Source organism: Myxine glutinosa, chromosome 11, assembly GCF_964187855.1.
Source record: "Myxine glutinosa chromosome 11, kmMyxGlut1.1, whole genome shotgun sequence".
NCBI lineage: Eukaryota > Metazoa > Chordata > Myxini > Myxiniformes > Myxinidae > Myxine > Myxine glutinosa.
Genome location: NC_136271.1, coordinates 97,561,495 through 97,577,552, shown reverse-complemented (window position 1 = coordinate 97,577,552; position 16,058 = coordinate 97,561,495). Strand labels below are relative to the sequence as shown.

General features: G+C 42.5%; 1 protein-coding gene across 2 annotated transcripts in view; it reads right to left on the bottom strand.

The window, feature by feature from the left end:
- Nucleotides 1–16,058, bottom strand: part of LOC137437086 (cytoplasmic dynein 1 heavy chain 1) — a 263,109-nt gene that overhangs the window by 73,469 nt on the left and 173,582 nt on the right. For both annotated transcript variants that reach the window (XM_068131446.2, XM_078786887.1), the window contains exons 59-66: nucleotides 15,345–15,557; nucleotides 12,985–13,112; nucleotides 12,659–12,812; nucleotides 11,543–11,689; nucleotides 7,255–7,405; nucleotides 2,812–3,065; nucleotides 2,512–2,646; nucleotides 2,242–2,336 (exon numbers count right to left, since the gene is read on the bottom strand). In XM_068131446.2, coding sequence (XP_067987547.2) covers nucleotides 2,242–2,336; nucleotides 2,512–2,646; nucleotides 2,812–3,065; nucleotides 7,255–7,405; nucleotides 11,543–11,689; nucleotides 12,659–12,812; nucleotides 12,985–13,112; nucleotides 15,345–15,557 — 1,277 coding nt within the window. The remainder of the gene's footprint in view (nucleotides 1–2,241; nucleotides 2,337–2,511; nucleotides 2,647–2,811; nucleotides 3,066–7,254; nucleotides 7,406–11,542; nucleotides 11,690–12,658; nucleotides 12,813–12,984; nucleotides 13,113–15,344; nucleotides 15,558–16,058) is intronic.

The window sequence follows — 16,058 nt, the reverse complement described above, 5'->3', positions numbered from 1 at the left end:
TGAAATCTTTCTGTTTGCCATTACTCCCTCCACTCTCCTCCATGCATTCACACCCACCTGCATCCTCCTGCTCACCTCTACCTCTGACTTACCATCCCTGGTCCCTGTTACCCCCAGATGGTCAAACATATTTCCATGTATGATCTCCTTCACCTCTAACCTGATTTTAAATTATTTTCTCTGCTGCCCGACCCACATCACCTCAGTCTTCTCCATACTCATCTTCAGTATATGTGATTTAAACCTTGGATCGTAGAATCATGAGCTAAGTGTTCAGATGGAAATGGCAAACAAACAAAACAATAATAGTTTACTAATTCGGTAGAGCGCATACCTTCTCCAGGTGCAACAGTTTACGTTTTGTATCCCTTTGATAGGTCGGACCTGGATCTGGACGTGAACCAAACTCGAATTGGCTTGTTCTTCTCACCTACACAATGCATCCACCTACTTTGTCATAATCCGTTCACAACCTTTTCAAATATCATTTATTATACCGTATTGTTGTTGGTCCTACCTCTCGACAGTGAAGCAATCACTTAAAAAATTCTCATATCCGGATTCGGATCTCAACAATAATCTAATAATTTCATCCTTGTCACACACCCAACCTGTCCACCAAGTTTCGTCTGAGTCCGTCCACAACTTTTTGAGATATCCTACTCCAAGACAGACAAACAAGGGTGAAAACATCATTTCCGTCCATCTTCAGTGGCGGAGGTAACAATCATAACTAGAACAGCACTCAGTACAGAGCATACCTCCACCTGGTTGGCCATATCACTCAATGGTGAAGAATCACTTAAAAAATTATACTAGCTCGATCTGGATCTGGATCCGGATCTTCACCAAAATTGAATCGATTTGTCCTTGTCGCACACATAACCTGTGCATCAAGTTTCGTCCAAATCCATCTCCAACTTTTTGAGATATCCTGCTATGTATCATTTTTGGCCCGATCTCCCAACGGTGAAGAATCACTTAAAATTTTCTAGTATCCGGATCTTCACCAAAATCTAATCATTTCGTCCTTGTCACATATGCTACATCTCTGCCAAATTTCGTCCGCATCCGTCCACAACTTTTTGAGATATCCTGCTACGTATCATTTTTGGCCCAAACTCCCAATGGTGAAGAATCACTTTTAAAATTCCAGCAACCGGATCCGAATCTTCACCAAAATCTAATCATTTCGTCCTTGTCACATACACTACAGCTGTGCTAAATTTCGTCCGCATCCGTCCACAACTTTTTGAGATATCCTGCTACGTATCATTTTTGGCCTTATCTCCCAATGGTGAAGAATCACTTTAAAAATTCTAGCAACCGGATCCGAATCTTCACCAAAATCTAATCATTTCGTCCTTGTCACATACACTACAGCTGTGCCAAATTTCGTCCGCATCCGTCCACAACTTTTTGAGATATCCTGCTACGTATCATTTTCGGCCCTATCTGCCAATGGTGAAGAATCACTTAAAATTTTCTAGTAACCGGATCCGAATCCGGATCTTCACCAACATCTAATCATTTCGTCCTTGTCACATACACTACAGCTCTGCCAAATTTCGTCCGCATCCGTCCACAACTTTTTGAGATATCCTGCTACGTATCATTTTTGGCCCTATCTGCCAATGGTGAAGAATCACTTAAAATTTTCTAGTAACCGGATCCGAATCCGGATCTTCACCAACATCTAATCATTTCGTCCTTGTCACATACACTACAGCTCTGCCAAATTTCGTCCGCATCCGTCCACAACTTTTTGGGATATCCTGCTACGTATCATTTTTGGCCCTATCTGCCAATGGTGAAGAATCACTTAAAATTTTCTAGTAACCGGATCCGAATCCGGATCTTCACCAACATCTAATCATTTCGTCCTTGTCACATACACTACAGCTCTGCCAAATTTCGTCCGCATCCGTCCACAACTTTTTGAGATATCCTGCTACGTATCATTTTTGGCCCTATCTGCCAATGGTGAAGAATCACTTAAAATTTTCTAGTAACCGGATCCGAATCCGGATCTTCACCAACATCTAATCATTTCGTCCTTGTCACATACACTACAGCTCTGCCAAATTTCGTCCGCATCCGTCCACAACTTTTTGAGATATTTTGTTCACAAACAAACAAACAAACAAACGGAGAAACAGACAGACATGGGTGAAAACATAACCTCCATCCACCTTTGGTGGCGGAGGTAATAAAAATGGTCACTTATTGTCTTATGTGCACCTGCTCATGCCCCTGAGGCGAATCCGTGCCAACAGCATTGCAAATGTCATGTGATCCAGATGAAGCATGCCTCGTCCCACACGATTAAACACGGCCTGTAAGGTCACACATAGACATAGACATCATGGATGACATCAAAATAGAACATGTGGTACTGATAGTCAAAATGAGGCGAAGCAATCATAGTACAATGAAATGTTGCGATGTGAATGGAATTTGATCTTTGAGTCAAGTAGGCCACAGTGTGTGCAAAAAGATGCATCAGGATGCCTGGAAGAGATCCTTGGTGAGGGTGTTGAGGCGCCGTGTATGGTCAGTCAGGCCTTGCAACCGTGGATTCTCATAGAGCACAGCATGGTACACATCCAAGAAGAACTGTAGTGCATACTGATACAAGAAGTGGATCTGTAGGCCAGAAACAGAACAGGCCATCATTAGAAATGCAGCACATCATAAGCATGATGAGGACCCCTTGCTTGTTATGCTGACCTCCCATAAATATTACAGTAAAGCACATCAAATGCCTGAACCTCATCCTCAGCTACGCTGTTATACAAGGTAACAACTCACCTGGTTAAGGGCTTCCATGGTGAAGTAGATGCTGCTACATGCGGTGGATAATGGCAGGTATTGCTGAGAAACATTGTCGACCTCTCCCATCACGACATCTGTTTCTTCCACTTTCCTCATCACTTCTGCAGCTTCCCTCTTCAGATTCTCCAGGGTGGTAATGATGGTATCATCGTCTAAGATGCGACCCTTTACCTCGTTTAGGGCCTGCAGCAAGGACTTTTCAAGCTGACGGAGACGAAGCTGAAATTCTCCTGCAAGGAACCGAGTAATGGAACATGCATCAATGTATATCTGATCCTCAGTGAATATCATTATCTCATCACCAAAAGATGAAGTGTTATATGATTGTTTTAATCACAGGGCAGAATCCCTATGTGCTGTCTTTCCCTCATGGTCCCTCTGTGCTGTCTTTCCCTCGTGGTCCCCCTGTGCTGTCTTTCCCTCGTGGTCCCCCTGTGCTGTCTTTCCCTCGCGGTCCCTCTGTGCTGTCTTTCCCTCGTGGTCCCTCTGTGCTGTCTTTCCCTCGCGGTCCCTCTGTGCTGTCTTTCCCTCGTGGTCCCACTGTACTGTCTTTCCCTCGTGGTCCCTCTGTGCTGTCTTTCCCTCGCGGTCCCTCTGTGCTGTCTTTCCCTCGCGGTCCCTCTGTGCTGTCTTTCCCTCGTGGTCCCACTGTACTGTCTTTCCCTCGCGGTCCCTCTGTGCTGTCTTTCCCTCGCAGTCCCTCTGTGCTGTCTTTCCCTCGCGGTCCCTCTGTGCTGTCTTTCCCTCGTGGTCCCCCTGTGCTGTCTTTCCCTCGTGGTCCCCCTGTGCTGTCTTTCCCTCGTGGCCCCCCTGTGCTGTCTTTCCCTCGTGGTCCCCCTGTGCTGTCTTTCCCTCGTGGTCCCCCTGTGCTGTCTTTCCCTCATGGTCCACCTGTGCTGTCTTTCCCTCGCGGTCCCTCTGTGCTGTCTTTCCCTCGTGGTCCCCCTGTGCTGTCTTTCCCTCGCGGTCCCTCTGTGCTGTCTTTCCCTCGTGGTCCCCCTGTACTGTCTTTCCCTCGCAGTCCCTCTGTGCTGTCTTTCCCTCGTGGTCCCCCTGTACTGTCTTTCCCTCGCGGTCCCTCTGTGCTGTCTTTCCCTCGTGGTCCCTCTGTGCTGTCTTTCCCTCGTGGTCCCCCTGTACTGTCTTTCCCTCGCGGTCCCTCTGTACTGTCTTTCCCTCGCGGTTGTCAGCTCTTTCACGAGCCCCGATTCAGTATTTAAAAAAAATTTTTTTAAAAAATTTAAAAAAATCCAAACTGGATTCAATAACAATCGGCGTTCTCTTGGTATCTTCCAGACACTTATTTTGATTATAATGCTTTGTGTCAACTTTTTGTATCCCTTTACTCCATTATTTGAAATGTAAAGGAGTAGGTTAGCAGGATGGCCTACAGGTACACACACTCGCCCATAAGCTGTCTAGCCTGGGTTTGAATCCCGACCCAGCTATAAACTGTCATCTTGGTGTTTCAAAGGCAGGGTGATTCATCAATGTGTGTGATGTCTCTCGGATGGACGTTAAGCGGGCTTCCCGTCTGCCAGCATTCATTGAACCACCTTTAGAGGCCATTTTTCCCACAGAGCATGGGTTGGCCTTTTTTGGGCATTGTGGTCCCCTTTTTGAAGCATTGTTTTATGGCCGGATGCCCTTCCTGCCGCCAACCCTGTTAGTCGCCTCTTGCGACACACAGGGAATTACCTATGAACTGGTACTCAGTTTTCCGACCTCGGAAGGATGACAGGCCCCCTGGCGTTAATTCAGCGATTGACCAGGATTCGAACCCAGGATCCTAGGATCCCAAGCCGGCACCCTAACCGCTAAGCCAACACCAGGCCTTCATTCATTGGTTCTTTGCCATTGCCAGCATTCATTGGTGGATGTTAAATATCCCATGGCGTCCTTCTTGAAGAGTAGGTGAGCTATCGCTTCCACCAGGACCAAAATGCCAAATTCCTGCCATTACCAGCAGAGGGCATTGCATTAATGGTACCATCATGCCCTCAGCCAATGATGCCATCCAGCAGCCTTGTGCAGCATACAAACGAAGAAGAGCAATACAAATGAGTTTATTTCTGCTTCCTTTTTGACGAGCCTTGAATATGATGTGATCTAACGAACCATCAGAGGTCAACTGCAGCAGTATTAGACCAGAAAAGGTCCAAACAAGGCCACACTGGCAAGCCACCACTCAGGCCTGCCAAAATAATTTGGAATTTTTGTCTAGGTATCTGGCCTATAAGCCCTACTTGAAAGAAATATATTACGAGATATTTAATCTGCTTAAAGATGAGAAGCTGCAAAGGTGCTGAAAATAAGAAAATAAGATGCTTTCGTCATTGGATTTGATTGCTCAGGAAATGAAGCCAAGGACAAGACAGCTATACAGGCCAGTATACTATGGTTGATATAATCTTGGGTATTCTCAAGGTAACTAGAGCTGCCATCCAAGGTAACTTGGATGACAGAGGTAACTAGAGCGGCACTCAGTAGAGAGCATGCCTTTGCCTGGTGAAGTTTTTTTTTTTTGGGGGGGATACAACATCAAGGCTCGTGGAAGAGCTAAAACGTTTTGTATCTCAGAGTAGACCAGAAAATCACAATACAGAATCACATTCAATCAAAACCAATCGCATGAATCACAATAGGTCCAGTCTTTCATACCCTGACCTACCCCTCGTTTTTTGGCCGTATCACTCAATGGTGAAGAATCACTTTTAAAATTCTACTAGCTGGATCTGGATCCAGATCTTCACCAAAAATTGAATCGATTCGTCATTGTCACAGATTGTCACACACACAACCTGTCCAACAAGTTTCGTCCAAACCTGTCCATAACCTTTTGAGATATCCTACTTTGTATAGTTTTTGGCCCGATCTCCCGATGGTGAAGAATCACTTTAAAAATTCTAGTACCCGGATTGGAATCCGGATCTTAACCAAAATCTAATAATTTCGTCCTAGTCACACATGATACCTGTCTGCCAAATTTCGTCCGAATCCGTCCGCAACTTTTTGAGATATCTTGTTCACAAACGGACAAACAATTGAAAAATCACTCATAGAGCAACACTTGGCAAAACCGAACAAAGTAGAATGGCACTCAGTAGAGCATCCTTTTGACCTCAAAACAATTAGTGACCTGATATGCAAATCGTCTTCAAAGTTTAAGTTAATCGGATGAAAATTGACAATTTTAGAAATTTGGCCTTTGTTGACTTAAAAAATAGTTAGTGGTTGGTTTCAGTTAGCCGATATGAAATTCCTTTTCAAATTTCAAGTCAATCAGATGAAAATTGAGGATTTTAGAAATTTGATAAAAAGTGGTTGACCTTTGGCCTATGTTGACATTTTGGCCTATGCTGATCTCGAAAATAGTTAGTGGTTGAATTCAGTTAGCTGATATGAAAATTCTATTCAAATTACAAGTCAATCAGATGAAAATTGAGGATTTTAGAAATGTGATAAAAAGTGGTTGACCTTTGGCCTATGTTGACATTTTGGCCTATGCTGATCTCAAAAATAGTTAGTGGTTGAATTCAGTTAGCTGATATGAAAATCCTATTCAAATTACAACTCAATCAAATGAAAATTGAGGATTTTAGAAATGTGATAAAAAGTGGTTGACCTTTGGCCTATGTTGACATTTTGGCCTATGCTGATCTCAAAAATAGTTAGTGGTTGAATTCAGTTAGCTGATATGAAAATCCTATTCAAATTACAAGTCAATCAGATGAAAATTGAGGATTTTAGAAATGTGATAAAAAGTGGTTGACCTTTGGCTATGTTGACATTTTGGCCTATGCTGATCTCAAAAATAGTTAGTGGTTGAATTCAGTTAGCTGATATGAAAATCCTATTCAAATTACAACTCAATCAAATGAAAATTGAGGATTTTAGAAATGTGATAAAAAGTGGTTGACCTTTGGCCTATGTTGACATTTTGGCCTATGCTGATCTCAAAAATAGTTAGTGGTTGAATTCAGTTAGCTGATATGAAAATTCTATTCAAATTACAACTCAATCAAATGAAAATTGAGGATTTTAGAAATTTGATAAAAAGTGGTTGACCTTTGGCCTATGTTGACATTTTGGCCTGTGCTGACCTCAAAAATATAGAGGATCTTGTCGGACCACGAACTCTAGCATTTGGTGAAGTTTCGTGAAGATTGGTTTAAAATTGTGACCTGTAGGCAAATATAAGTGAGCGGACAGACAAACACACACACAAACCGGAATGATCAACATACTTTTTTTTTTGCCAAGTAACAGACAGACAGACAGGGGTGAAAACATAACCTCCATCCACCTTTGGTGGCGGAGGTAAAAATACAGAAAAGTATGACAATAATATCAATCATAACAGACATGATACCGATGGTTATATTATTATCATTGCCATAATTATTGGGAGCAACTCACCTTGTAGTTTGAGAAGGTCTGAGCGTTTCTCATCAACATCTGGCCGTTCAGCCTTAAGCACCTCATTGAGACACTGGCTCTGCAAGCTGCTCCTTGTTACCGTAAAGTTAACGAAGGTGACGCGTGAGCACAGATCAGGTGCAAACTCAGCCTGGTAAACAAAATACCAATAGCTTGGTAACTCCCAGCGATATCACAAAGTTACAAACACACGTTAACGCCCATGCTTAACAGAATAAATGTTTGATTGAGACATGCTTTGACCTCTTATGGAAAAGTAAGAGGACATAAGATAGTTCAACTTAATCAAAACTATCATTCTTGACTGGCAAACACAAATATAAGCTAAAACTGACACAGGCCATGATGTCCAGACTCCTTCAGCTATTTCCTTCAGTTTTTCTCTGACTTTTGTGTGACATAGTGTTGTGCGATGCCTTCTCGTACACCGAAAGCTTCTAAAATATGCATTGAATGAATGAATGAATAAATCAAGGATCCCAAGCCTGCGCCCTAAACGCTAAGCCAACACCAGGCCTGGGATCCTAGGATCCCAAGCCTGCACCCTAACCGCTAAGCCAACACCAGGCCTGGGATCATAGGATCCCAAGCCTGCACCCTAACCGCTAAGCCAACACCAGGCCTGGGATCCTAGGATCCCAAGCCTGCACCCTATCCGCTAAGCCAACACCAGGCCTGGGATCATAGGATCCCAAGCCTGCACCCTAACCGCTAAGCCAACACCAGGCCTGGGATCATAGGATCCCAAGCCTGCACCCTATCCGCTAAGCCAACACAAGGCCTGGGATCCTTGGATCCCAAGTCTGCACCCTAACCGCTAAGCTAACACCAGGCCTGGGATCCTAGGATCCCAAGCCTGCGCCTTAACCGCTAAGCCAACACCAGGCCTGGGATCCTAGGATCCCAAGCCTGCACCTTAACCGCTAAGCCAACACCAGGCCTGGGATCCTAGGATCCCAAGCCTGCGCCCTAACTGCTAAGCCAACACCAGGCCAGGGATCCTAGGATCCCAAGCCTGCACCCTATCCGCTAAGCCAACACCAGGCCTGGGATCATAGGATCCCAAGCCTGCACCCTAACTGCTAAGCCAACACCAGGCCTGGGATCATAGGATCCCAAGCCTGCACCCTATCCGCTAAGCCAACACAAGGCCTGGGATCCTTGGATCCCAAGTCTGCACCCTAACCGCTAAGCCAACACCAGGCCTGGGATCCTAGGATCCCAAGCCTGCGCCTTAACTGCTAAGCCAACACCAGGCCTGGGATCCTAGGATCCCAAGCCTGCGCCCTAGCCGCTAAGCCAACACCAGGCCAACAGATGCATTGTTGGAGAATTTTTGATTAAGAAAGAACAATTTCCATGAAACTTAAAAGGCTGGATGAAGGAATAGCTGAAAGGATGGGCTGAAAGAGGTAGCTACATCCAAATCAGAAATTGCATGTTTAAGACCGTAAAAACTTCATGAACCACGTGTGTGTCTCTCCCAATATATTTGATTACCTTTTAGAAAAAATGAAACCCTCCATCGTGAAGCACGCAACACATTTGAGAGGTTAAATTCCATGTGCATCTCTTCAATTTTGGGCAACTCTGCTCATTGGCCATCCACTCAAAACAGCCAGATGTGACTGACGAAAAATTAAACTCACTCAAACTACCTTTGTTTCCTCCGCCAACGAAGGTGCACGCAGGTTATGTGTTCACTCCTGTTTGTCTGTTTGTTTGTCTGTGAGCAGGATATCTCAAAGGGTTATGGACGGATTCAGACAAAACTTGTTGGACGGGCAGGGTGTGTGACAAGGACGAATCGATAAGATTTTGGTGAAGATAATACGGATCCATATAATAGATTAAAAAATATTTTAAGTGATTCTCCACCGTTGAGTGATAGGGCCAAAAACGATATATACAGAGCCTTCAGAAAGTATTCACAACCCTCGACTCTTTTCACATTTTGTTGTGTTACAACCTGAATTGATTATGGATTAAATTGAGATTTTTTTGTCAATGATCTACACAAAACACTCCATAATGTCAAAGTGGAATTTTTAAATAGAATTTTTTACGAAATAATTAAAAATGGAATACAGAAATATCAAATTTACATAAGTACTCAACTATGAGTCAATACTTCGTAAGAGCGTCTTTGGCGGTGATTACAGCCTCGGACCTTCTTGGGTATGTCTGTATCAGCTTTGCATATCTGGATTTGGGGAGTTTCTCCCATTCTTCCTGAAGATTGCTCAAGCTCTGTCATGTTGAATGTGGAGTGTCGGTGAACACCAATCTTCAAATCTTTCCACAGATTCTCAATGGGATTCCAGTCTGGGCTTTGGCTGGGCCACTCAAGCACTTTCATGGTCTTGTTTTCAAGTCATTCCAGTGTTGCTTTGGCTGCATATTTGGGGTCATTGTCCTGTTGGAACGTAAATCTTCGCCACAGTCTGAGGTCTTTTGCATTCTGAAGCAGGTTCTCCTCAAGGATTTGCCTGTATTTGGCTCCATTCATTGTTCCCTCTATCCTTACAAGTATCGCAGTCACTGCTGCTGAAAAGCATCCCCATAGCATGATGCTGCCACCACCATGCTTCACGTTAGGGATGGTGTTAGATGGGTGATGAGCTGTGCTTGGTTTTCTTCAGATGTCGCACTTTGCATTCAGGCCAAAGAGTTCAATTTTCTTCTCATCAGACCACATAAACCTTTTCCTCGTGCTGGGAGTCTTTCACGTGCCTTTTTGTAAACTCCAGGCGTGCTGTCATGTGTCTTTTTCTCAGTAGTGGCTTCCGTCTGGCCACTCTCCCATAAAGCCGAGACTTGTGAAGTGCTGCAGAGACTGTTGTTCTTCCAGCAGGTTCTACCATCTCAGCCAAGGAACTCTGTAGTTTTGCCAGAGTGATGATTGCGTTCTTCCTCACCTCCTTGACTAAGGTCCTTCTTACCTGGTTGCTCAGTTTTGGTCGGTAGGATGAGTTTGGGTAGTTCCATATTATTTCCATTTCCTAATAATGGAGGTCACTGTGCTTTTGGGAACTTTCAACACTCTTTAAATTGCTTTATACCTTTCCCAGATCTATACCTCCTCATAATTCTATATCGGAGGTCTACAAACAGTTCCTTGGACTTCATGGTGGAGTTTCTGCTCTGACATGCACTGTCAACTGCGGGACCTTATATAGAAAGGTGTATTTCTTTCTAAATCATGTCCAATCAATTGAATTTGCCACAGGTGGACTCCAATCAAGTTGTAGAGACATGTCAAGGATGATCAAAGGACATTGGATACACCTGAGCTCAATTTGGATTGTCATAGCAAAGGGGTTGAATACTTATGTAAATTAGATATTTCTCGATTTCATTTTTAATTATTTCGTAAAATTTTCTAAAAACAAAATTCCACTTTGACATTATGGGGTATTAAGTGGAGACTAGTGTCAAAAAATCTCAATTGAGTACATTTTAAATTCAGACTGTAACACAACAAAATGTGAAAAAGTCAACGGGTGTGACTACTTCATGAAGACACCAGCATGATATCTCAAAATGTTATAGATGGATTCAGACAAAATTAGGTGGATGAGTTGGGGAGGTGAAAATAACAAGCTAATTAGATTCTGTTTAAGGTACGAATCAAGATCGGGCCTATCAGTGGGATACAAAACGTAATTTGTTCAGCTTGGCGGAGGTGTGCGCTTTACCAAGTGCCGTTCTAGTTACAACTGTGATTCAAAAAAAGTTTAATGTCCACACTATCCTTGATACCTGTCAGCTAAAATCGATATTTGTAATATGTCTCTTTGGAATGTGGACCCGAGATGAGGCTTAAGACACGCTGTTATAAATATTTGATATTTTGTTAAAAAAAAAAAAACTTCCAACAGTTCTTCATTCACATTAAAATCTCTAGCATGGATTCTAACTTCTCTCATCATCTACAATCAGAAATCTAACTGGTTGACTTTTGGTAAAGCTAATAAGCCCCACCAATAAGCTAAAAAGTGAGTCAGGCGAAGAATTTAAAATAACATCATCTTATATGAATTGTCATTGTAACTACAAGAGAATAAATAAATTTTTATTAAATAAATAAATAAATAAATAAATAAAAATAAATAAATAAAAATAAATAAATAAATAAATAAATAAATAAATAAGTAATTATAAATAATAAATAATAAAATAGATAAATAAATAAATTCATCACAAAATAAGAGTGTAATATGGTAAAAGAAAGAAAGTCAGGGGAGGTATTTTTAAGGTTTGGCACCGTGGGATCACGTGTTGACAGGAAGATGACAAAGGAGGGTGATAGGTCGATGTCCTGGTCTCCCAAGCTGATGAGCACCCGGCCACCTGTGCGTCGCACCTCACGATTTAACACGGGGTTCAAAATTGGGTCATAGCTCTCCACATCCTGAAGCCAACAGAGTGGAGTAACAAAGAAAAAGAAACGATCAAATTCACAACACTTTGGTTACTTTCAACTTGTTTACAACATTCACTATTGGCTCTCTGATCGAATAAACGATGCTCCTGAGGCCCTGTGGATGTCAATACTAGTATATAAGAGGGTCGACAATGTACTGCATGTTTGATTACAATGTAATGCTCATCACTTGCACCCCCACTAATTCACCCCAGATACACTTTTTTAAAATTCCAACTTCTTTGCTGGAAGTCCTTGCAGTGTTCATATGTTTATACCTCTCCCATCTCCCCCTCCCACAGATCTCTCGATGACCCTGCTCTCAAATGTTGTGTTTTTGTCCTTCCCTCTCTCTCCCCATCTTGTCTACCGCTCCCCTTATTATATGTTTTACGTGTCGGTTTGACTTTTTGTGTGATTAATGTTAGCTCTTTCATGAGCCTCGATCTTGTATACAAAAATAAATAAATAATAATCACTTGACAAATGTTGTCTCAAACTAGAAATATAGCTGAGCAATGAGGTGCCAAATCAACGCTTCTTCATCAAACATAGAGCAGTTAGGCCCCTCTGCAAAGATAGCGAATGTAGTGCCAGGCTTGACATTCATTAAGCCAAATAGTATTTCCAAAGCACAGTGTGTTACACACATCCTGATTCAGTTTCATGTGATAATCAACTGGGTCGGTGGTAACAGAAACTCAATATGCTGGGACACTTAAACCCCGTTGTGATCATTTCCGAGGCAAATAACGAAATCTTGGACGGGTTGCAGCTGCCACAGTGCGGAAACTTATGCCCCGAGAAGGAATGGAAATCGAGCCAACTACGGTGGAGGCAAAGCAACAAGGCTTTATGCACTCAAGCACCAAACAGCTCGAGTGGATTGGCAAAAGAAGAATGACGTACAAGGAAAAGGATGTGAAGGAAAGTGGTGCGGTGAATACAGTGCAGTACCTGGACCAGCAGCGGGTTACCAAAACGCAGAGCGCTCTCCAAGTTCTTACGGAAAGCATCATCCAGGAAACTTGTACGCGTGATCTTCCTTTCCTTATACTCATTCATGATGAACTCTGTGGCCTGGCCTGAAGGATCGATTATCAGTGGGTACCTGCCAAGTGCACATTTTACCCAATATATTGAAAGTGGGCTGGAAACCTGCCTTTTGGTATCATGTAAGTATTGAGCAGAGATACTCAGCTTGCGAAGCACAAAAGGAGAAGAGGAAATGAAAGTCATGAAAGGTCTAAGCATGTAATTGTCATGACCTGTTAGAAACAGACCTGTTAAATCGCTTCAGCATGATGGCGTTCTCAGTGCAGAGATCATCAGTAGGCAGAGAGTTCGCCTGCCAGCGAAGACGCTCGTCTGCGTTGGAGAGGTACTCTGTCCGTGCAATGTCCGTGCGGAACTACACATGGGGCGACACATTTGAACACCATAGAAAAATAGTCTCTCAAACCTGAAGTCGACGAACCCTTAACTCAGCATGCTCTCATGTCGATTTCCCACACAGCATGATAATAATAACAAGCGTTACGCCTAGGTCCCCCGTCGGTGAAGTGATGTGAGTTGACAAAGTGGAAGACGCAAGGCGGCCATCTTGGATTTTGACGTGGCGACCCAATTTTCAATAGCGTTCTTCCTTATGCGTAGATACACCCACACACCAGATTAGAAGGTAGTAGTTCGTTTATTTTTCAAGATATTTCGCTCACAAGGTTCAGACATATATATGGTGGCGGCCATCTTGGATTTTTACGTGGCGACCCAATTTTCAATGGCGTTCTTCCTTATGCCTCGATACACCCACACACCAGATTAGAAGTTAGTAGTTTGTTTATTTTTCAAGAAAAAATCCGCTCACAAGGTTCAGACATATATATGGTGGCGGCCATATTGGATTTTGACGTGGCGACCTAATTTTCAATAGGGTTCTTCCATATTCCTAGTTGCACCCACACACCAAATTAGAATTCGGTCCTTCGCTTATGCACGCACGCACGCACACATGGACGGACGGACGCACGCACAGACGGACGGACGGACGCACGCACGGACGGAGGGGAAAACCATAGTCCCCCTTTCGCTCCGCGGTGCGACGGGGGACAATAACTAGAGAGTTCATAGAACACCTCACCTCGTGCAGTCTTGAGAAACAAGGACATGGGCGGGGTCTGCGAGCGGTAAATTTGATTGGTCGTCGTGAGGACGTAAAATGCCATAATATTTTGTGCAAGTACTGCTAAACAGAAGGGGTTTTAAAGTGCTAAATAATCGATTTGTGTTCCGCAGTGTTCAGGTAAATAATTAAATTGAAATAAAATAAAGATTTAAAGGCTGTATAAATTTATTTTGGAAGTTTACCACTGTTGATACAGCGTCTTATACACCACCTTATTTAACATGTTACATTATTTATTTGCACCTGTTGTTTGGGTCCTTTATGACATCCTTTAAAACGTTTTCCTGTTTGAAATGATTTTCAGTTTTGTTTGACTGCCAGGCAGACAGACAGAGAGAAAACCAATCGCAACCGTGTCCGAAGGAAGTGGTTCAGTTTGGCATTTTTAATATGAAATAGACAAAGCCTAGAAATTAATTAGATTTACCCTTTAGAACAATTTAGAATTGCCCTTTAGAATTACCCTTTAGAACTAAACACAGTGGGTTAGAAAGGTTCTTAATTTATGACGGAGGGACATTGCGAAATATTGAAGTGGCCTCACCACTTAAAAATTATCTCACTCCTCTTTGCGTATGCGATGAACCAAAGTCCTGATAATCTACAGGTTTGTTTTCCTATTTATGATCTCCATACTAAAATACGCAATTTGGTGTCTGTCTGTCCGTCTGACGATTTTTGACCACATCTATCTTATCTAATGTCACCCAAAGTTGGCAGGAGACAAAGGGTCATGCAATGGTGGTTGTAGCGATTTAACTCCTTCCCCCTTCCCACTCCCTCCCCTTGTTCCTTGTTCCTCGATCATAAACTGACATTTGTGGCCGGACAGATAGACAGACAAAGCAAACCAAATGCTTCACCATTCATTTTGCTTCACGTGCACAGAGTAATAATAATATTAATGTGTGATAATATTGTAATAACCTTCCAGGTAGGTACTAAAACTAATATAACTAGAAAGCATCTCAAAAGGCAGAGCCCATCCGTGTCCACTTTGTACTCGTACTAAACTTGACGAAAACAAGAGTTTTTTTAAAATGGACATTTTATTAATTTGTGTTCTACATATTCCCATAAATGAAGGTTTGTTGAAAATTTGATAACAAAAGCTCAATTGGTAAGGTAAGTTATGGCCTGGACAACCACACTTAAACTCAATTGTAAATAAATAAAGAGCGATTTTAAAATCGTGGAAGCGATTTTAAAAAATGGGGTGGTTCATGCTTGACGCAATGCGGAGGGCTAATAATGGCTATTTATAGTTACTATGACTTTGGCCTTTCACATTTTCACCCAATTTTAAATTATTTTCTCCATGTAATTGTCATAATAAGGGTTTGTCGAATGGAATTAATTGCTCAATAACAACGTTCCTGAAATCCTGTGATAATTATACAGCAATTCCAAAGAAAGACTGTCATCGACCTACAGGAATCTTAGACATGTGAAGTGTACCTGAATATTGGCTTTCTGAAGGTGGTTGGTCCACGTACTAAACAAGTTCTGCCGCATCTGCTGGTCAAAGTATCCAGCGTAGGCCATGAATGCTGCAGAGAGGAGACAGTCTCCAGAAATGGTGGACATCTGACTGCGGAAAGTTTCACTCGTCTGCTCCCAGCGTTCTTGCTCTCCAGCCAAGCTCTTCAGGAGCGCTGTGCTACGATTCACCTGCAAGTTCCATGCATCTTGCATCACTCCTTTATCTACACACAAACTATTTCCAAGATTATCTCAATAAAGCAAGCTCACTCACACAGTCATGGCCAAATATATTATCACCCTTGCACTTTTTTCAAATAACTCACAATTTTCTCTAAAAACAAGTTTAAATTGTCAAAAGTATTTGGTCTTCACAATTCTTTATTTCACTGTTAATATTACAGAACCGTTGTTTTTGATTCAGAACTTAATATATACTTTTAAATCAGAACATAAAAAGAAATTGCATTGACAAAATTATTGACACCCAAACCAAATATTAATATTTGGTAGCACGGCCTTTTGACAAAATAACTGCAGTCAAGTGCTTCCTATTGCCATGAATGAGCTTCCTACACCTCTCTACTGGCAGTTTGGCCCACTCTTCTTGTGCAAACTGCTCCAGTTCTCCCAGATTTGAAAGGTACCTTCTCCCAACTGCTGTTTTCATATCTCCCCACAGGTGTTCAA